This window comes from Megalobrama amblycephala, linkage group LG17 (genome assembly GCF_018812025.1).
Source record: "Megalobrama amblycephala isolate DHTTF-2021 linkage group LG17, ASM1881202v1, whole genome shotgun sequence".
Lineage (NCBI taxonomy): Eukaryota > Metazoa > Chordata > Actinopteri > Cypriniformes > Xenocyprididae > Megalobrama > Megalobrama amblycephala.
Window position 1 is genome coordinate 29960949 of NC_063060.1, and position 23993 is coordinate 29984941.

At 35.9% G+C, this 23993-nt stretch overlaps 1 protein-coding gene across 1 annotated transcript in view; it reads right to left on the minus strand.

Moving 5' to 3' along the window:
- Window positions 1-345: 345 nt before the first annotated feature.
- Window positions 346-23993, minus strand: part of tox (thymocyte selection-associated high mobility group box) — a 68862-nt gene continuing 45214 nt past the window's right edge. The window contains 8 exon segments of the mRNA XM_048163027.1: window positions 346-1879; window positions 1975-2123; window positions 8211-8321; window positions 8323-8556; window positions 10017-10097; window positions 12165-12395; window positions 14124-14375; window positions 21803-22051. Of these exon segments, the coding sequence (XP_048018984.1) occupies window positions 1843-1879; window positions 1975-2123; window positions 8211-8321; window positions 8323-8556; window positions 10017-10097; window positions 12165-12395; window positions 14124-14375; window positions 21803-22051 (1344 nt within the window). The 3' untranslated portion in view covers window positions 346-1842.

Consider the following 23993-nt stretch of genomic DNA (forward strand, 5'->3'; position numbering starts at 1 on the left):
ATGCTTAAAATAAACTAAAGAACCATTTAGAGTGAGATCAATATGTAAAGTCAGTCTATTGCAGCTGTATGGCAGGACAGGAATGTGCTCTTGACATTGGGAGGTTTATTTTTGCTGTGTTCATGGTTGGAAAATGGATTGTTGTTATTACATTCTGTATCAACAACACTGTGACCCAGTTATGAGATATGAGTGAGGAAGAGAATTAGTGTTCATTATACATAAACTTAAGCCTGACCTTTCTCTGCGGAAAGGAATTATGAGGTTATAAATGATTCAAATAATATTCAATACAAATATTTTGCCCTGAATTCCTCGTAATGAAACACTCGTGACACTCGCTGATTAATTACTGCACAAAAATGCAGGTTTGCCTTTATTTATTTTCAAACACAATAAAAACTAAATAAGAATTATTCACATTGTTGCCCGGATCAATTCTGTCAAAACAAATGAACAGAAAAACATCCCTGGAACTCTAACATAATTACTCAAAAAACACCTACAGTTATTTTTTTTCCTTCATAAATAGGCGCAAACAAGTACCATAAAAAGATCTCATATAGACACAGTGTAGAGGAATAGTAAATGATCAGCCATATGCCAGGGTTATACAGCAACTCTCCAATCTGCCACTGTTTCTTCTAATTAACACCATATAAGCATCTGACAGTTTCATACACATAGTTTGGATGAAATTAATCAATATGCCAGAAGTGATACAAAAGAAGTATTTTGTGTAATACAAAATAAACTTTTCTTTAGTATTTTCCTTAATGAATCATTTCCATGCCACCTCGCTGGTTGATGCCATCAACCTTTACCTTATTAAACTTGGGAAAAGAATACTTCTTTAGTCTCTTTTGTCGGTCCAATCAATGGCGACTTCCGATGCCAAGAAACTACCCCTCTTGGCTAATTATCCTTTTTCGAGTTTTAAACGAACTGGTGTGGTCCAATTCAAAATCACATTGTTACTAGAAAAAAAGTTGAATTCTTATACTCTAGGAGTAACACAGATTCTATTTACAACTTGAAACGAGGGCTGCTTGAAACAACCCGTCCGGCCGTTCATAACGTTCCTATGAGCGACTGTTTTATACTTACAACAGAACTCTGTTTCTAAGGCAGTTGACTAAAAAAGATCATTACAGAGAGGAAGAATGATACGACGAGAAAGAGTGTGGAAAAGAGTGGGGCGAAAGCAGGAGTCATATCGTCTGCGTTTTTTTCTTTCTTTTTTTTCAGATTGTGATTTTTCCTCTTTGTACAAAAAAAGAAGTTCTGTTTTGGTTTTCGTTCCGCTGCTTGTCAGTGAGAGCTTGGAGTCTCTGACATGCAGCGGTAAGTGCTTAGAAACTGATGGATTGACAACCTTCCTGCGAGGCAAATTGACCTACGCGACGTCTTAAAAACCGTGAACAATCTCCAATAAAACACACGTCTACAGGGGGTTTCCATACACGGCCTCTTAATAGGTACGCAACGAGGACGCGGAACAATAGTAGGGCGTAAAAAGTCAATATCATTAGAGAAGTGATTGCATTTAAACAAGTTTTAGCATTCAATTTACATGTTCATGCTTTCGATGATTTAAACTCTATTTTAAAGATCCAAAAGGTCTGAATGTCAGAAGCTAGAAGGAAATTGCAAAGCCACCACGATAGGGTGCACTAAAGTGTGAGCCATGAGAAAGAAAACATTCAAACGTTGTTTTGCTGATGCGTGGTTTGTGTCTAGTCTAAAGTAAGGCCTGAACAGTCAGGCCCTGAATAGCTGTACTGGGATGAGGAACTGCCTTGGTCCTGTGAGCGTGAAGGAGCGTGAGGCTGAACATGTCGATCAGGTCAGGTACAGGGCTTTGTCCCTCTGCAGAGCTCTGCGAAGGCAAATACGAACAAGTCAAAATGGCTGTCATAGAAATGTGCTTATTTTCCTGAATGATTGTGATTGATCGCGCTAGTGTCCACTCACCCGTTGCCGCAGTAGTCAGGGTTCCAGTCCAGGCCCTGGGTCGGTCCGTTCCTGCAGCCGGTGCGGTAGTCCATTGAAGGGGACAGGCCAGGTCCGCCGGAGGATGTGACATTTACCATGCTCTGATACTCTGCCTGAAGGGGGAAACCCTGAGAAAAAGAGAGAACACAACGCAATAGCAGATTACATATTAGATCATACACACAGTGCAGAGGTATGAGAAGCAAACTGGATCTGTTATATAATAATAATTATTTATATGCCAGAATAAATTATTTCAGCACGATATGTCGTGCTGTATTTTTGTATGGAAAACACAAAAGTAGACATTTTTAAGGAATGGTTACGCAGCTTTTCGCCATATAAGAACAGCTCGTAGTGACCAGGGACTGTTCAGAAGTTGTTTGAAGACATACAGTGGCATTGAAGTTTAAGTTTGTTATTTAATTAATAATAAGTGTATCAAGATTTAAGTAATTTCAGGATTTAAAAAAAAAAAAAAATTAAGAATTTCCCAAAAAACAAAAAAAAAGGCTCACATAAGAATGCCATTTTTGGATCAGTAATGCTGATCCACTATATGTGCTACTGGTGAGATGTTTTAATATTTTTTTTTCTTTCTCTTATGCTCACCCAGACTGCATCAATTTAATCAAAATACAGTAAAATAGTTGTAATATTGTGAAATATATTACAATTTAAAATAACTGTTTTCTATTTTAAAGGTGCCCTAGAATTAAAAATTGAATTTATCTTGGCATAGTTGAATAACAAGAGTTCAGTACATGGAAATGACATACAGTGAGTCTCAAACACCATTGTTTCCTCCTTCTTGTGTAAATCTCATTTGTTTAAAAGACCTCCGAAGAACAGGCGAATCTCAACATAACACTGACAGTTACGTAACTGTCGGGATCATTAATATGTACGCCCCCAATATTTGCATATGCCAGCTCATGTTCAAGGCATTAGACAAGGACAGGACGTCTGGATCTGTGCACAGCTGAATCATCAGACTAGGTAAGCAAGCAAGGACAACAGCGAAAAATGGCAGATGGAGCAATAATAACTGACATGATCCATGATATCATATTTTTAGTGATATTTGTAAATTGTCTTTCTAAATGTTTCGTTAGCATGTTGCTAATGTACTGTTAAATGTGGTTAAAGTTTACCATCGTTTCTTACTGTATTCACGGAGACAAGACTGTCGTTATTTTCATTATTAAACACTTGCAGTCTGTATAATTCATAAACACAACTTCATTCTTTATAAATCTCTCCAACAGTGTGTAATGTTAGCTTTAGCCACGTAGCACCATCAAACTCATTCAGAATGTAAACATCCAAATAAATACCATACTTAAGCGATTAGACATGTTGCATGACGAACACTTTGTAAAGATCCATTTTGAGGGTTATATTAGCTGTGTAAACTTTGTTTATGCACTATTTAAGGCAGTCGCGAGCTCGGGGGCGGGGAGCGTGAGCATTTAAAGGGGCCGCAGCCTAAATCGGCTCATATTTAATGATGCCCCAAAATAGGCAGTTAAAAAAATTAATAAAAAAAAATCTATGGGGTATTTTGAGCTGAAACTTCACAGACACATTCAGGGGACACCTTAGACTTATATTACATCTTTTAAAAAAAAACGTTCTACGGCACCTTTAATATATTTTAAAATGTAATTTATTTTAAATGTAAATTATTCTAATTTCATAACTTTATATTACTATTTCATAATTTAATAACAGCATCATTACTCCAGGCTTCAGTGTCACATGATCCTTCAGAAATCATTCTAATATAGATTAGAATAGCTGATTTGCTGCTCAAGAAATGTTTCTTATCATAACCAATGTTTAAAACAGTAGAAACCATGATACAGTTTTTGTTCAGGATTCTTTGATAAATATAAAGTTGAAAACAACAGCATTTATTTGAAATATGTATATTTTATCTTTACTGTCACTTTTGATTAATGTAATGCATATTTGCTCAATAAAAGTATTAATTTGTTTCAAAGAAAACCATCTTACTGACCCCCAAATTTTATTTATTTATTCAGATTGCTCAACCAGCCTTCCTGTTTTTCTGAGAAAAACCCAAGCAAAGCACTAAATCACTCGTCCAAGTGTAATTCCAGCAAACATCCCACACGATCTGAAGTGGACATGATGACAGTGTAATGCAAGCAGCCTCAAATGAGCATTAATGAGGAACTGCATTCGGTGGTCGACGAGACCGGTGGGGGTAGACGAAAAATAAACGAAGCAGATATTCTAATTTGAAGACTTCTTCTCTGTTCTTAGCCTAGGAAAGACTGCATGTGAAAAGGAAGTTAATCTCAGTGGTACACAAGAGAATCTGCCTGAAAGAGCAAGACAGCAGGTGGCTGCGTTTTTTTCCCCCTCCAGAGATTCTACCTATTCATGAATTGTTCCTCAAATTCTTCTCCTTCATTCGATCACAAAGGCTCCATCTGCCCCTTTGTGTCCCTCCCCCCCAACACCGCCCCACCTCCCCCCAGCCCGCCTCGGCTCACCGAAAAAGTTGAACTGCGCGTTTTTGTTTGCTCTCCACAAATATGCAAAAATGAACGAGGATTATTACTCCCCTTTGGATTTAAAAACTCTCCCATAAAGGCAGGATCTGCGGAACAGGCTTAAGAACTCCCCAAACGGAGGAGAGAAAAGCCAAGTTTAAGCATTCGTACTCTCCTCCAAAAGATTGACAGAGCTATACAAGGAGCCCTGTGGTAATCTAAAATTGGACTTCAGACAAATTCACACTATAATCTGCATGAAAATTAGACACTTTTTTTGCCTTATGACGATGATCATCCACAGCAATAGTTAATTTTCCTGCTGAGGACTGATAAAAAAGAAGCACATGAAATTCAATCAACTAGTTGCTCTTTTAAATACAACGTTTCCCAGAATTCCCAGCGGGCACAGGAAGAGAAACTTACAACAATATGCCTTTCATATTCAAATGTGGATGGCGAACTTTTTCACGGCAACAGTCTGAATTAGAAATATGTTTTTCAAAAAATTGATTCCTATCAAAACACACTACGAAAACAATTCGAACGCGAACAGCTCATCACTCGATGTCGGCGCGGCGCATCCCTCTGTGAAAGATCAAACCGCTGTCATTGGATAGCGTGTCACCTGTTCTCCTGACCACCTGATTCATCTCTCTTTATGAAGCTAATCCCTGTTTACCCCAAGACAATGTGATTCTCCGCCCTCTCCTTCTCTCCAGCACCAGTCAGTCCTGCCTCCCAGCTGATGCTCATCTCTTAAAGAGCTTCCAGGCACAAGGGTGCTATTCATTAGGACCTCATTACAACCTCATCTCAATCCCACTGAAGTTCCAGCACAACTCAGGGCTATTAAGACATGAAACGCATCAACACAGAACTCTAAACGCCGTTCTCGCCGTCACCACGAGTGTTTAAGGAGATTCAGGATTCAAACCTCTCCTTAACCACCTCTGTTTGAGATCTCTATTAGGGGGACGAGGGTTTAATTAGCACTGATGCTAATAATGAGGCTGTGTGTTAACGCGGGGCTGCGGTTGAAACATCCTCTTCTTCCTCACGTTAAAACAGGAGAGGCAATAAACACAGTGAATGTTATTTCAAAAGAGGTCGTTTTCTCTTTAATTAGATTTTTTTTTTTTGGTTTCTGTCTGAATGGGCCTTTATTTGCTTTCTCTGCTTTGCTGTTGTCTACGTCCTCAAAAAACAGCCTTCTCCTCCTATACACTTTAGCAGAGAACTAATTTCATTTCCTTCGGCCCAGTCTGAAAAACTGTTTTCATCAGATAGCTGAGGCGTTTTGTCTTCCACACTGATGTATTCATCAATCTCAATGTGAGTTTTTTTGTGCAACCTTAAGTCACATCCAAATCCTAATGCATCTGTTTATTACAGAGAGAAAATTGAAAATCTGTCTGTGTGATACGCTGGGATTTTTTTGCACGGTGTGGACATAAAACAAGCTGGCAGATATTAATGGTTCTTCTCTTGACCTCATTCGCCGGTGCGAGAGATAGGCTGAAGGGGCCGGAAATGATGAAAAATGAAACGGTGCAGCATCTGCTGCATAAACAGCACTTCCTCCACTCTCACATTCATACACACACATATATACGCTCCGCTATCTGTTCCACGATAATGTATAATGGAAATTGGAGAAGTATCAGACAAGGCGGGTTCTTGAAGAGGTTTATGGAAAATAGATTGGCGGAGAAGCAAATCCTTTAATTGGCCCGGCCTGGTGTCTGCTGTGCCTCTTTTTAGTCTTGCCTTAAAAACAGTGAAAAGACTGCTAATGTCTTTCTTGATTAAAGTCAACATGAAATAGAGTTCACAACCCATTTCACTTCCTAAATGTGACGGATTTCGCAAAAGAAGAAGAAAAATGTAGGGAGGGTCTTGATTCTATCCATTGGGAACTGACTGGATGGTAAGAGGTGGTTAGAGGTGGTCACATCCAAATACTAATGAATCGTTCACATTAAGTCCAAGACAACATTTTAAAAAGTACAATTTAGTCAATTTAGATCAAATTAAATTAAGTCAATTTCATGCTTTTTTTTTTTAACTATTTATTTAAATATTTAAGTTTTTGGATTTGGGGACTAGTGGTTAACTGATATGGCAACAAAAATGTTATATGCATACAGTCATAAAAAATGTGTAATTAAATACATTTTAAAATGTAAATTATTCCTGTGATGACAAAGCTGAATTTTCAGCATCTATAGTGTCACATCATCCTTCAGAAGTCATTCTAATATGATGAGCTGTTTAATAATAATATTAAGTTGAGCTGCTTAATATTATTATTAAAGGGTTAGTTCACCCAAAAATAAAAATAATGTCATTTATTACTTACCCTCATGTCGTTCCACACCCGTAAGACCTTCGTTAATCTTCAGAACACAAATTAAGATATTTTAGTTGAAATCCGATGGCTCCGTGAGGCCTCCATAGGGAGCAATGACATTTCCTCTCTCAAGATCCATAAAGGTACTAAAAACACATCTAAATCAGTTCATGTGAGTACAGTGGTTCAATATTAATATTATAAAGCGACGAGAATATTTTTGGTGCACCAAAAAAACAAAATAACGACTTATTTAGTGATGGCCGATTTCAAAACGCTGCTTCAGGAAGCTTCGGAGTGTTATGAATCAGTGTGTCGAATCAGCTGTTTGGAGCACCAAAGTCACGTGATTTCAACAGTTTGACACGCAATCCGAATCATTTTTCGATATGCTGATTCATAACACTCCGAAGCTTCCTGAAGCAGTGTTTTGAAATCGGCCATCACTAAATAAGTCGTTATTTTTTTTTTTTTTTTTGGTGCACCAAAAATATTCTCGTTGCTTTATAATATTAATATTGAACCACTGTACTCACATGAACTGATTTAATTATGTTTTTAGAACATTAATGGATCTTTAGAGAGGAAATGTCATTGCTCCCTATGGAGGCCTCACGGAGCCATCGGATTTCAACAAAAAATATGTTAATTTGTGTTCCGAAGATTAACGAAGGTCTTACGGGTGTAGAACGACATGAGGGTGAGTAATAAATGACAGAATTTTCATTTTTGGGTGAACTAACCCTTTAATATTGGAAGCAGTCATACTTTTTGTTGATTTTTGAATGAATAGAAAGTTCAAAAGGACACATTTATTTATTTGCAGTCCGCGATTTTTGGCCCTCTAGCGGTTAATAAACAGAACTGCACGCGTCTTGCGGAAGAACATTGTAGCCGGGGCTACTTTTCTCTGTGTATGTCTATGGCGAGTCACGCAGTTACTGTGATACTCTGCGGCGGGTCCTACCAGCCCCGTCTGAAATAGTCCGAATATAAACACTTAATATAATATATAAGTGTACCATAATGATTCAGGGTAAGACAAAAACACAGTTTGGAAAATGGATTCATGTTGTACAGTCTCATTATATAATTTTTGTAAATTTTGAACAAAAATAGTTACGGACAGCAGCTTTAAATAGACATCTTTTGTTACATTATAATTGTCTTTACTGTCACATTTGATCACTTTAATGTGTATTTGCTGAAAAAAAAAAGTCCCCAAATCTTTGAACAGTAGTGGAACTTATTTTAAATGTACAATGTTTATTCATAATTTCTAAAAAGAAAAATGACTCATTACTCATTGCCAAAACTATCAGTAGATGATGTCTCACCTGGGCCATGGATGGGGAGTGCAGAGGCAACGGGTGGCTGCTGAGCTGCTGCTGTTGCTGGTGGAGACTGAGGTGCTGGTGTAAGGGGGGGCTGATCTGCAGCGGAGGGGGGGGATGAGCCCGCCATGCTGCCCATGCTCATAGGTGCGCTGGGCCGGGATGCGCCACCTCGGGCTAGGCCTGGCTGCATCTGGGGCAGATGGGGACTGAGTCCTGGCTGCTGGTGGTACGGAGGAGCCATGTAGAGACCTGGGTGAGACTGGCCTGCCCCAGAGAAAACCGGTGGCTTGGGCCCAAGCATCTGAGAGGCCTGTGATGCCTTCACATCGCCTGGGTCATTGTAACTCTAGAGAAAGTTACGAGAATATTTTAGTTGTTGGTTGCATCAAAGATAAAGAGGCTTCTGTTTTTTTTTATATTAATTTTTATTTTTAAGCATTTATTGTGCTTTTAAATATGGAGGACCAGGAGTGACACTTAAAAATAAAACGAAGAATAAATTAATTAATTTAATAATTTAAACATAAAAATGTATATAAATGAATCACTTTTTATTGTTTTATTGATCTACGTTTTAAAAAATAAATTAAATAACCCATTTTAAATTTGTCTATTTATTTATACATTCAAAAAAGATTTTTAAAATTTATTGTTTTACTGTTTTATTAAACTATATTTAAAAACAGGAATTAAATAAACAACTTTAAATATTTCTATTAATTTGCCCATATAAAAAGTGATTCGTGTATATACATTTTTATGTTTAAATTATTAAATCAGAATGCCTAATGACTGAAATTTAAAATGCTTTTATATATATATATATATATATATATATATATATATATATATATATATATATATATATATATATACATACATGCATACATGCTCAATATGTAGTGCTTAACAAATTTATTAGACCACCACCCAATGTAAAGTTTGTGCCACAGCTGCCCTAAACTAACAGTATTGTTGATTACCAAAATCATTTTTATGTTTCTGTAATGGTTAATCTACACCAGTATGTATAAGCTCTTTAGCCACAGTAGTGTTTCTAAAGGCTAAAATATAATTATTGTTGGGAGTTTTATGGCTTCAAAGACAGATCGCACAAAAGTTTCATCAAAAGCAAGTTGTTGGGAACAACTAGAAACTATTTGGAAGTCAATAACAACAGAGACTGTGGAAATGTACATAAAACAATGCCAGCAACAATGCAAGCTGTTATCAAGGCCAGAGGCCATACAAAATAAAAAATCATTTTTGGTTGGTTATTATGAGTGAATAAAGACTATTTAGTTGTTTCAGTTTGTTATTTGCCTAATAAATGACAATATTTTTTTTTAGTTTTAAACAAGTCAAGATATTTGTGTTTTCTCTTTATTATGACAGATGGTCTAATAAATTTGTTAAGCACTGTATGTATAAATCTAAATTTTATATCAATTTTAAATATATTTATAAATACTTTATTTATAAATTTTATTAAAAAAAAATATAAAATATATATTTTAATATTGGATTTCTCTGTGTAATCTGCTCAGTCTTACTATATTAATATTTCCATTCAGGTGGTATGCCTCAAATGTTACTACATTTAATAAATAATATTGGATTTTTTGCAGGCTACTAGTATTTTTTTAAGCTCTCTTCATAATATTTCCATTCAGGTTTCATTCATTTCATTAACTGCTCAAGCTCTCAAAAACATCTCTAAACTGCCATCATCGAAATGTCCCTTCTCAAACGTCACGATTTTAAAGCACGTATGTACGCATATCAATAGCTCAGAGTCATACGTACCTGAGACACGAGGCTCGCTCTGTACGCAGCCAGCTGTTTGAGGTACTCCTTCTTTGCGGTTTCTGTTTTTTTCTTGTACACCTGCCATGATAAAACAAACAAACAAAGAAAAAATATATTAAGAGGCCAAAGCTGTTCTTCATGTTCCTGTGCACAATTATTCTTAGAAATGGGATCTAATGGCAGTCCATTTATGAGCCATAATGCGTAATTGTTGTTGGAGCGCTGAAATGGTGCTTGAGTGCAGCCCACTTTATCCATCGCTTGTTCTTCTGCCTTTATGGACTGTCCATATTTCCCCTTTCAGTTGGGGCATATGTGTAATTATTTGCCCATCAATACATCTGTGCTGTTATTACCTCAACCAATAGACCTCTACTAAAAAGACAAGAGCAAAAGAGAGCGATAGAGAAAGACAAAAACAGCAGAGAGACATGATGTTCTTTTATCAGGCAAACATCCTCTCCTGAGGAAAAGTACTTTTAAGTGTTTTCATCAGCTTCATCGGCTGAGTGTTTTACATAGTAAAAAGAGCGCGAATCAGCGACTACAAAAAATAAAAGAGTTATTTAGCTTTTTATGACTGTAGATGCTGTCTGGTGGCTTCGGTGAGAGAAATAGGTACTTTCAGTTGTGTTTATTCTGAAATCACAAGCAACTCTGGAAATCATGTCATTCTTCAAAACCTAAATTCACACCATAGAAAAGAATCTAGATGTTAACATCCTTTTCATCGCCGCTGCTTTCAATCTTAAAAGAAACCTTGATGAGGGTATTAAACATTTACAAGGGTATTTACTGTACTACACAAGGAGCAACGTTACACTTTGATTTGTTTTAACGCACAGCAAATAAAAAGTAATTGTTATTTGACTGCATGATCATGATCTGCATGATTCACCCAAAATTGAAAATCCTCTTGTTACCCCAAGTGAAAAAAATATTTACTAAATTGTAATACATTTATTTTGTGCTAAGTATATTACAAATATATTTACATATTTATGTGCTAAATAAAAATAAAAATCTGCAATTGTACTTTTGGTAAACTAAACTAGTATACTTAAAGTCTGCTTAATTGGAACAACTAACTTTGCACTTAATTATAACTAATTTTATACTTAAGTATATATTTGATGTGTGCTAAAGTGGAACTATTGTAAGTATACTTTAGGTACACTTTAAATATCTTGCATTTAAAGACTGATATTATATAAAGATCATACAATCCTTATTAATAGTGATATTAAAACACTTTAATTGTGCAATAAAGAAATACTCCAAATTAAGTTTAATTCTAATTTTACATCAGTAAGTCTTAAGTGATGTGTCAATAAATATGTTAATGGATTTGAAGTATACTTAGTATGAAATAAATGTATTTTAAATTGTATTTTTGGGGTGAACTATCCATTTTATTAAACATAATTAGTTTCTTGTAATATTTCAAGTAGAACAATAGGAATTATTCATTTTAAATAGTCTTAAGTGACTTGAGAATCAACCAGTTCAGAATAAAATAAAATAAAATAAAATAAAATAAAATAAAATAAAATAAAATAAAATAAAATAAAATAAAATAAAATAAAATAAAAAATGCTGAAACCCATAATTCTGTTGTGAACTATGCTGTAAATAGCAATTTGGTGATTAAATCAAAACTCAACATTACAGACTGTATTCCTGCTAAATATGTACCAAAACTCGATAAAGCGATTACGGACCCCGCAAAACTTTTGTCTGTTATGTTCGAATGAAAAAGAAAACATCACACATATTGCACTGTTTTCACACCTGACTTTAAGACTTCCCCTACATGCACAACCACGCTGATGTTAGACCACAACACCACTGTGGAGACAATGTTATTCTGTGATTGCACGAGGGGAAATCAGCAAATGTTCTGACCAACATGTGCGTCATCACATCTGCTGTCATAACAAATCGTTATGTGGACATACTCTTGTATACATTATAGATAATAACTTAGATAATAAACAAAACATGTGCTGTGTATATAGAAGCACAGAGTAATCTAATGCCTGCTGCATTACCTCAGTCTTTATGAGTCAACCACAAGATCGCAGCAAGATAAAGCAACTTTTTCACGTTTGCACACAAGCAAGTTTATTAAAGAGAGAAAGTCACCTGTTTTTGTTCCTCGCCGAGACCGTCCCACATAGAGGCCACTATTTTGGAAACCTCTCCGAATGTGGCATTAGGATTTTGGCCTTTGATAGCTGCCTGTGTGTCTCTGAAGAACAGGGCATAGGCTGACACTGGCTTCTGAGGCTCGTTGGGGTCTTTCTTCTTCTTTTTCTTGGGGGTTTTGGGCTTCTTGGCCATGTCTGTGGCTGCTCTCTTCTCTGCCCCATTCATCTGAAAGGAGAAGAGCTCATTATAGTAAACAATAGATATCCAATTAGATTAAGCCATAATAACAGCTTTATGAATGAATCATCTTCCTAAAGCTAGTTAGTGAGCCTTGTCACTAAAGCCTGGAGCTATTTTTTAAATTTTAATGACTTCCGTGCATTAGTCGTATATACTGGGTTCCCACGCGTTTTTACCAATGAATTTCCATGACGTTTGTAGTTGTTTGTCTTCACTAAATAAGTAATATTATAAAATAATATTTTTATAAAGATTTTACTGACAAAGAGCTATTTCTAGCTAATTAAATATTAATTTTAGAACTTTGGCTATAGGGTATTGTGATTATTACATAATCGTCTGTTCACAATTGTTGACCTATTGATTGATCATTGTACACTTCAAAGGCCAATCATATATGTGACACTGGACCACAAAACCAGTCATAAGTCACACGGGTATATTTGTAGCAATAGCCAACAATACGTTGTATGGGTCAAAATGATCAATTTTTCTTTTATGCCAAAAATCATTAGGATATTAAGTAAAGATCATGTTCCATGATGATATTTTGTAAATTTCCTACAGTAAATATATAAAAAATTTATTTTTGTGAGTGAATATGCATTGCTAAGGACTTCATTTGGACAACTTTAAAGGCAATTTTCTCAATATTTAGATTTTTTTTGCACCCTCAAATTCCAGATTATTAAATAGTTTTATCTTGGCCAAATATTGTCATATCCTAACGAACCATACATCAATGGAACGCTTATTTATTCAGCTTTCAGATTAAAAAATTGACCCTTATGACTGGTTTTGTAGTCCAGGGTCACATATGCCTATCCAAATTTATTTGCATGTATAAATACCATAAATCATTAGAAATAGTACTTTTTGAATGAAAAATTACAGTTTTAATATTTTAGCTTATATTTATTTTATTTAAAATATTATGTCATTCATCTCTGTGCAATATATGTTTATTAAAAAGCCATAAAATAAATCATACATTTTTATGGTTTCAAGTTCAGTGTGATTAAATGATTTCTTATGTTTACACTGTAATACTGTAACTGTTTAATAAACTAAACAGACATTTAATTTAATTACTTGAATGACAATTAATCACCAGCCAAAGCTTCATACTTGTAACAATCCTAACTATATAAATTTCCATGACATTTTAAGTTTAATAAGTGATTGAAATATTAGATTTGATCTTGATATGATTTGATCTGGAAACCACAGTTTTAAAATCCCCTGAAATGTTTAGGTTTTCAATGACTGTGAAACTTCATATAAATACGAGTAGCTTGTAATTATGATGGGGTATGTTTCTTGACTTTTTTAAGCTGAACTGTGTCTTCTGTGTTAGGAAACAAGACAAAAATATCTTGGCAGAGCACATAAATGGCCACACTTTCCAGAGGATCAGTATTGATGTGGAGTTTTGGAGAAAATGTGCTGCATTTGGGCTGTGAAGAACAGACTTGAGGCAGATCAGTGTCTTAGCAAATCTATGTTTAAGGAAACATGGCAGTACAACTTGCTGAAAGGTCAGCAGTGACTCATTCCTTTTAATACACTGTATTTTGCCACAGTGCATAAAATAGTACCTGACCGTGTGTGTGTGTGTGTGTGTGTGTGTGTGTGTGTGCGAGGATATGTGTGTGAGGAAGATAAGCTTTTATATTCATGAGATCATAGAATGGGTAAAGCTCCTTCTCTCACCTTGGCAGCATCATCTGCATCGTCCTCATGCACGGAGCTGGAGGGGGAGGGTGTGGCTGACTTGCTCTCTGGTGGAGATGGGGATCCATGGGTGCCATTGTTGCCGTTCAGACCCAACTGAGTGTTGAGTTGTGACTGGTTAATTGTGGTCAGCTGACCTTGAGGAACCATGCCAGGTTGGACCCTGGGTCTAAGCGTATCCACCTGAGGGTGGCCACCGTAACGCGAATCTGAGTTGACCATTTGCTGCATCTGGAAGATGAAAATAAAACTTTATTTTAAACAAAAATACTCGAACGAAACACAAATGAATCTCAATTAACAGCATTTGTAGCATGATGTTGAATACCACTAAAATAATTTTGAATTGAATCCCTTGGTGAAAATGGAGGTTACAGTGAGGCACTTTGCATTAACTTGTACTGAACCTGAAATATTCCTTTGAAAACTTCAAGTTAAAGTCACTACTTAATATTATTACTTGTTAAATTAAATTATTATTACTTATTAAAACTAAGCCCACAAAAGGTCTACCTATACATACAAGGATGATCCTAATGTTAACTAGCACTAATGTCTCCATCTGTGCCTTATGACTTATATTTTCACCTTCCTGCTGCTGTGAATCCTGTATCAGGGTGTATAAAACATTGCTTTTGTACACTGTATCTGGGGGATAAATCACTTCCGACAAGGACAAGCCCTGTAGTGGTAGTCTGTCACCTGATACTGTCTGAAGCAACAGGTGACCTGAAATGTACCCCACGCCCACCATTGTGTGCAGCACAATGCCCCCGACAGGTGGAGCTTTGGGGTTAGAGGCCACGGGCATTTCTCTGAAGGACAGGTGACTCTGTCTCCCTCCCCACATAAACACTTCAGACACACTGAACCCTCAATACACAAAACATAATGAAATCGCTTTCTAATATAGTCAAAGAGAGCCTTTGAGAGCACTGAATAACACATATTTCACACATATTTCATACTGTCAGACATTGACAGTGACACAGGGAAATGTACTGTATAATATTTAAAAATGCATTACATGTGTTGTAAAACAATGTATTTTTATTTTTGAGTGGGGCTTGTCCATGCAAAAGTTACTAATGCTATTAGGGTGTCCTGGGTGGTTTTTAAATTTAAGTAATTTAAATTAAATGAAATTATATATATATATATATATATATATATATATATATATATATATATACAGTACAGTCCTTTGTATATATCTAAAGTCTTAGGCCACCATTAGATGTTGTTTTAGCAATGGTAATGATATAATGACCGTATATAATTATTTGTCAGTCTCTTTATTAGAATATAACCAGAAAATACAGGAAATTTGTATGCAGTATTAAAAAACAGAAAACAAAAAATCAGAAAAAATGGCTTCTATAGGCTAAAGTGGCAAGTATTTAGTGATCTCCCCTTACAGTTGAGCAATGACAGGGACTTGGCTCTCTTAAACCTAAATGAAAAACTGGAAGAAGTCCAGGTCACACTAAATACAAATTTTGCTTAAAGAAGCCATTTTGTTCTGATTTTTTATTTTTATTATTTGTTTATTTATTTTACAATTTTTGTACATATTTCCTGTATTTTCTATTTCTATCTTAATAAAGAGACAGAAAAATAAATATGGATGGTCATTAAAACATTTATAAAACAACAAAGTTGGAGGTGGCCTAAGACTTTTGCACAGTACTGTATATATATATATAAATATATATATGTGTGTGTGTGTGTGTGTGTGTGTGTGTGTGTGTGTGTGTGTGTGTGTGTGTGTGTGAGATAAGGGTCAATTTTTTTAAAATTGAGGTATATACATCATCTGAAAACTGAATAAATAAGCTTTGCATTGATGTATGGTTTGTTAGGACAGGACAATATTTGTTTTGAGATACAACTATTTGAATATCTGGAATCTGAGGGTGTAAAAAAATCAAAATATTGAGAAAATTGCCATTAAAGTTGTCCAAATGAAGTCCTTAGCAATGCATATGCACACACAAAAATAAACTTGTGATATATTTACTGTAGGAAATTTACAAAATATCTTCATGGAACATGATCTTTATTTAATATCCTAATGATCTTCGGCATAAAAGAAAAAGCGATAATTTTGACCCATACAATATATTGTTGGTTATTGATACAAATGACTGTTTTTGTGGTCCAGGGTCACATATATATATATAATTTTTAGCCAACAATTGCACTGTCATGTGTTCAACTTGATTAGAATAATCATTAGAATACATGAAATTGTTTTTGTGTCATGGAACATCTGAAAAACTGTCTATTAATTTACGAGAATTCAGCATGTATCCAAACGCAAATTGATTTAGATGCAAAGGACTAATGACATGACATTACACAGCAATCGGGAGGAAAATCTCCAATCCGTGCTGTTTTAGCGGTTAACTGACTAATCATAAACTGACACCGGTGAAAATGTCAAGTTCTCATGAAATGGCTGGAAAAAAAAAAAAATCGCAGTGGAAACCTGTTCAACTTTTCAGGGGGTTTAACCATTAGAGTGTAAATGGACAGGAGAAAGTTTCATTTTTCAGCGAAACGCGTTCACCTTCATACACACCTCATTAATACGCTCCGTGTTTTCAGTATTTTACCCCTTCCCACTCGATTTCTTGTGAAACATCTGTATTTTCTTGAGGGGGACTTTTTTCTGCTAGTTAACCAGACAATACCCACCTCGTGCGGGGTAACAAGACAATGTGGTCAGTTTTGAGTAGAAAACAGACTTCAAGTTGAAAACCACGCATTCTATTAAAAGGTCACCTTTCTTTTTCTCTGTAAAACAAAACTTAAGAGCCAGGACAAGCTTTCTAACAGTAACTAAGAGTGAAAAATTGTTTAATCATTCTGCAATAACTAGTAAAATTTCCCGACGAGAAAAAAAACTTTATGGCAAGAGGATCAACACGACCGCGGAAAAAACCTCAAATCGCGTTTGTCAGAGTGAGGTTGTGATGGTATTTATCATCTGAGCTCACCATTAATCTCCACTACACAGAGGACAAAGGCTTGCCAGGGATGAATAGAGGTCACGTGACGAGGTCACAGACAAAAGCCCTAAAGGTTGCCTGTTCTGCACTTTTTAAGTTTTAAATAACAAATGGCTGCCTGGGCTGGCTGTTTTTTCATCAGATCCACTGACCCGTGCTGCAAGGGAGGTCATACTCATTTGATATCAATTTCCTTTAAATCACAGGGCAAATTGTAATCACACGTACAGTAGGAGACTATTTGCATGCTTATCTTCCTATAGTGTGCGACAGAGACGTATGAAAGGGACGAGCGAACCCCAGCTTTCCATGGAGTCCGATGACATTTTAAAGGGAGGAAAATAATGTCTACTTTACTCCGGCTGTCACTTCAGGGGCACTTTCATGTCCTTCTGTTTCCATTAAAAAGGTATAAATAGCTTAAGTGCTGGACTAGATCAGAGCCAATTGTTTGCTCAGGGTAATAAAACCACAGCCCAATGATAAGGACTTTTTCAGGCAGAGTAATGAGGGTGTATTTCATGTCCTTGTGTTACTGTAGATCTTTATAAGCTAAAATACACACTGGCTTTTTGTTTACCCTTTTGATCATTAGAATGAATTTGAAATATAGTCTTGGCTATTAATTTCTTTCCTCTCGAGTTAATCCGCTTCAAAATCGCTGTTATTTTTTATTAGTAATAATAGCTTGTCACAGTCTACACGATGGAAAACACCCAATATTTATGACATGCGGGAGTACATATGAGAAGTGAGGTAATTCGGAGTATAAAAGCTTAAAGCCGTATTACGCCATCTGTCATTTGGACATGCCGGTGTTTAATTGCTTTCACTCGAATTTTACAACAACCGCATGCAAATACCTGTCTTTCATTAAACTTCACTGTAAACGATCTATGCAAAAGCAGTCTAATAGAAGTAGCTTGTCACGCTGCACTTTCAAGGTCTCAAGCGTTTTGCAGTGCACAGCAAAGTGCTGCAAACTGTAGGCTTTGCTGCAAATTTACAATAAATGGAGATTTATGTCCATTACTGTTCCTTTTTTTTTTTTATTTAGGCCACTGCTGGATGAGGATTTAGTGGCTTTTGCGCTGATGATGGACGATCTCGGTGCTTTTTACCGCTCGCTCCCTCTCTCTCTCCTCCGCTGTCAGCTCTGTTTAGATTTGCACATTTTACACACATCAACTTGTGCTTATTTAAGCGGACATGTGGCTTTCTGGAAAGCAAACCTTACCTGAGCATTTCCAATAAATTCGTTGCGTTTTATGCGAATCACTGAGCTCATCAGAACGGCCCGATGAGATCTCATCTCTCACATTATACGTTTAAAAAGAAGCCTTTTCCGTTTTTCTCGGGACTACTAGGGTATCCATTTAGCCATTCCGTGGCATTTGCTTTCATTCGTTTTAACGGAACGAGGAGGGATGGTGAAACCTTATGAGATAATTTTCCTTTTAATCTAATAGTTTTTAAGGTGAAGCACATTTCACTCCACTATCTCTGCTGGCTAAACAATGCAAGCTCTGAGACCTATACAATGAATGCAAAATGTGAGAGGCACATAAATGCACTCTCTGTTCCACCAGAGAAGGCAGCTCCAACAGGCTAATGCTGAGAGAAAATTAATTCCATCAGCTAGCTCTTTCATTCTCCACTGCAGCTACAAGCTCTCTGTCCCGTTGCCTGGCAACCATAATTCATAGCCGCTCTAAATGGATGTTCTCCAAGCACTGAGAACATTAAGGTGAAAAGAACAAATGCCTTTGTGAATCTCAATATCTTTCAGTGTGCATGTCACTCTGTGTGTATTTTTATGTGCATGTTATTCTTTAAAAATTTATTTGATGTAAGTTTGAGAGGGGCACTACGAAGGTGCATTTTCCCAAAAGACTAACAAAGGAATCGAAAATATTGGTTGGACCAGTTTTTTTCTCTCACAGCAGTTGTAATTTTGCCTTCATGCGCTCATTTCCGATAAAAGCTAAATCATTTAGTCAAATCATCATGCGAATATAATAAAATAAAGGTCATGATTGAAAAATGCAAAATGAGGAGGGTTTATCGTGCACAAAAACAACACTCAATATTTAGGTTTGGTCCCCGAAACATGGAGTATGTGGAAAACAATAGGTGAGAGATGAAGAGGAGAAGTTTCAGTTTGACTCGAGCGTTAAGATTACCAGTACATCTCACATTCATCTTCAACCACAGTTAGTCACAGCTCACCAGCACTTCATATGTGTCATAATCACATAATGAGGTTTCTTGCACATAACCAAAATTTAAGGTTTGGGTTTCATTTCTGCAGAAGTGGCAGCGATTTGTAGATATTTGTAATTAATATCAATATAACTGAATAAAAAGACAAGAGAAGCATACGTATAATACTAAATAAACACATTTTCATTTGTAATCTATCTTTATATCAAATATTCAATCTAATAATATATATATATATAAAGTCACACACAGATATTCTAATATTTAAATATATTGTAATAACCATAATTCTCATTTAAAAGTTTTTTTTTTTACAGTTTCTGAATGTACTGTACAACTATCTAGTTACAGCTACAAGGCAAGCAGAATGCATTAGGAGGAGTGCCTTGATGCTAAATTATATTTAATTATCTTAATCCAACAGGGAATTTGGCATTGTTTCACTGTGCGTTAAATCACATTAGCTCTCATTTGCTGGGTGCTATCTCAATCATTCTATATGCCGCTCCAACCTCTTATAATCTCTGTTGAGGTGTTTCATTTGTGTCAATTAAATCATTGTTTGGGCACTAAAACGACTTTGGTGTTGCATAATTCTGTCATGTGAAATGCATTAGTTACATCTCAAAGGAGAGCATGTGCATCTTACAATGAACTTTCCTCCATACAGAAAGAAACTGTATTTTTGGTAACATTCCATTCTGTATTATACATGAACACATTTCAGCATTAGAGTAAAATAAGAAATCTCTCCATTTATATATATATATATATATATATATATATATATATATATATATATATATATATAAATGTATTGCAATGTGACTATGGTAACACTTTAGTATGGGGAACACTTTCACTATTAACTACGACTTTTCCCTCAATAAACACCTAATTCACTGCTTATTAATTGTTAGTAAGTTAGTTGTTAAGTTTAGGTATTGGGTAGGATTAAGAATGTAGAATAAGGTCATGCAGAATAAGACATTAATATGTGCTTAATAAGTACTAATAAAAAGGCAATATTCTAGTAATATGCATAAGAAACTAGTTAAAAAACCCCCTCAAATAAAGTGTTACTGTGATTATCAGTGTTGGGCAGTAACTAGTTACAATAGTATTGTTTCTTTTCGCAGTAACTAGTAGTGTAACTAACTACTAATAAGATTTCAGTAATAATATTACAGTTACCATTCACAAAAAAACTTAGTTACTTAGTTACTTTTGATGCCTCAACTCCTACTGATTTAAAATCCAACAATCCAATAATTCCTAGATTTATTTTCATAATTTTCACAACTTGCACAGGAACATGAAGTCACCAGTGCAGCAGGCAAACTTGGAATATGGAAAAGCTTATATTCAGTGGATGGAAATATTGCAATTACATTGTTTTTATCAGAAGAAAATATGATCTGAACACCATTGTGTAAGTTGTGGCATTACTTTACTCTGGCATTACATGGCCTGCCCACCCACATCCCTCTGATCCCGATATAAATTATATTACTATAATTAAAATTCTTTTTGGAAAACAAAACATTTTTCTTACAAACTGTTGTGATTAATTTTGATAAAATCATGAAATATAATCGTTTTTATTTAAAAGTCACTATCAGTCACAATTGAGTTTGTAATAACTTCTGACTGCGATCCAATGTGGATTTCGGGTCAAATGATGAGGCAGAAATATGTTGTTAGTAACATTTTAGAAGAATTTTATGGGGAAGATACACAATTACAACTTCTGTGTGGTGTGAAGGGTAGTAGTGTAACTACTTACTGTTGCTAAGTAAAGTAATAATATTACTTTTGAAAGGAGTAACTAGTAATGTGTGATAAATTAAACATTTTTTTGATAAACGAGCCCAACACTGGTGACTATACAGAATGTCCCAAATTGCAACTTTGTTTTGTAAATGTAATCTTTATAAAATACAATGTGATTCATCTCAAAATCTCTAAATGTGACTATATCTTGCAACATCGACTTGTATATTTCACAATTGCTGTTGTGTCCCTTTATAACTCACAATATGACTTTATATGTCGCAATGTTATTTTAAATCATGAAATTGCGACTTTATGGCCCGGTTTCACAGACAGGGCTTAGATTAAGCCAGGATTAGGCCTTAGTTCAATTAAGGCATTTAAGTAGCTTTTATAAACGTGCCCTAGAAAAAAAACATTACTGGCGTGCATCTTGAGACAAAACAATGGCAATGACACATTTTAAGATATGTCAGTGTAAGTTGCTTTCAGTTAAAACAGCTCAAATATGCATTTTAGTCTAGGACTAGCTTAAGCCTTGTCTGTGAAACTGGTTGTATATCACACAATGTGACTACTGCTTATTTTATACTTTATCCATTAATTACTCTTTTCGATGGGCTTCTATATGCAAGTACAAGTACTCACCACTGAGAGGGAGTTGGTGAGCAGACCACCATCTTGACCCAACATGTTGGGAACCGACATGCCGGGCAGGTCCATTCCTTGCAGGTGAAAGGGGTGCAGTCCGTTCTGGGAGACAGGGGGGCAAAGGTGATGGTATGTTCCGGACTCAGACTCAGGCAGGTGTGCCAGCATGTGTTCGGGGAGGGTGGGGGGAGTGATTGGCGGGATGTTGAAGTCTTCATCCCCGAGACTGGGCACTGGGTAGGACTGCTGCAATGAACAGAGACACAGTAGACAAAGGTTTCGTGACCTATCAGAACAGTGATTGGCTGATTACAAAACCACAATCTTTTTCAAAAGACGATTCGTTTATGACTGACTGGTCATTAGTGATGATGAATACAATACTTTTTCATGTCTATTATCATTTATTCAGAGGTAAATACAAAGTAACATGATTCACATTGTAAATCTCACAACATAAAAAATGACATTGTAAGAAAAGCAAGTGAAAAGATGGTGAAATGCAATGAGCATTCTTGTCAGACAGTCTCTAAAGGCAGCATGAAAAGCCTTTCCAAACAGTTAGTTTGAAATACTGCACAATGGGGGGTCAACCGTAGGCTAGAACAAGGACAGACTGTCCATTTGATACTTATAAATAAGAGAATGAAATGGGTTACAGCAAGAACAGAAAAATCTTGTTGAAAACCAACATTCTTTGATGTTCTATATTCTGCCACTGAAGCGATCCTGCTATGGCAATGATTCACACTGTATCAATAACAGAAAAAAGACTAATCACAACTATATACGCAGCAAATGAAATGCTGAATAAAGTACATCAAAGTGCGCTGCACATTACAGTGATTCATTCGTACTATTTGAGCCTTTGAGGAAGTAAAATTATATGCAAATGGTCAATCAATCTCATTAGACTATAACAAAAGGCTGCTTTTATGAGGCTGAACAGTCACTTGTGCTTGGCTGTGAAGTTTGCTTTGGCTGCCTTAAAACAGCCCGTCCCGCACGCTGCCTCCTCCAGCCCCTGTCAGTTTAGACTGTGATGAAAAAGATGTAAAGCAGATAAGGAGATGAAAGGCTGTACAAATCCAAGCAAAATCATAAATTATTCGGTAAACACTCCCTTGGAGTAAAATACTGTAGAAAAATATATACAGTTATCAGAAGGCATAGAGTCGAAGTATATGTTCTGTACCAAAGGGAAGCCGGAAAACACATCGCGCCGAACACTTCACGAAATGTTAACCGTGAATATGCCTCAACCTCTGATTCGACTCGAAATGACTCAAACGATCCCTCTCTCTCTCTCTCTATCTTTTTTTTTTTTTTTTTACCTTGAAAGGGGCTCCTCTTTTCTGCTGCTTTATTATCTCTAATACATAGCTTTTATTTGCAGCAAACTAAATGAACCTGTCAGACAGCCAACTACAGGCAATTAGGTATGAAATTGGTTCCAAATTCAAACTCAACTCAAATAACGGTCCAACTGTTACTTTTAAGGATTGCAATAATCGTTTTAATGAGCTTCCTACTTCTGCCTCTAAAAGCCAATGTATCATGCTCATTTGCATATTTGATTGTGTTGTGCCTCACAGATGTCTGCGTTTGTTTGCGGGAAATATGCTGGCATAATTCATACAGTAAGGCCCTTAGAGGAATGATTTTACTGCCAAATTAAAAAAAAAAAAAAAATCACATAAAACAAGACGACTGTTTGCAGTGGCTTACATTGCTGTTGATACATGCGAGGAATGTACTTATTGTCAAAAGAAGAAGAAGAAAAAGAAGAAGAAGAAATTATTATATTCAGGTAAAAATTACACAAATAAACGGATGACCATTTTGTCCGCTCGAGTCGAGGCGTGATTGTTTATGTGCTCTAACGGTACACAATGTTTCTCAGTATCCTGTCTTTCTTTTTTTACACTTTCCTTTTTTTGTGACACTGAGATGCGTAAACAGGCAGCCAAGAAAGAGAACACAGGAAATAAATAACCCTGTGCTGTGGTGTGTGGCTCTGAAAAAAAAAGTGAATTGCACAAAAATTAAGAGCACTGCAAACATTTCCCACATCTGTGTGTTTTTGTTGTGAAAAAGAAGACGTTAGATGAGGCAGAGCGCACAAACATATCAAAACATGGTGTCTCCTGATGCAGATCTACTTATTAAACTAGAAACTGCAAAAATG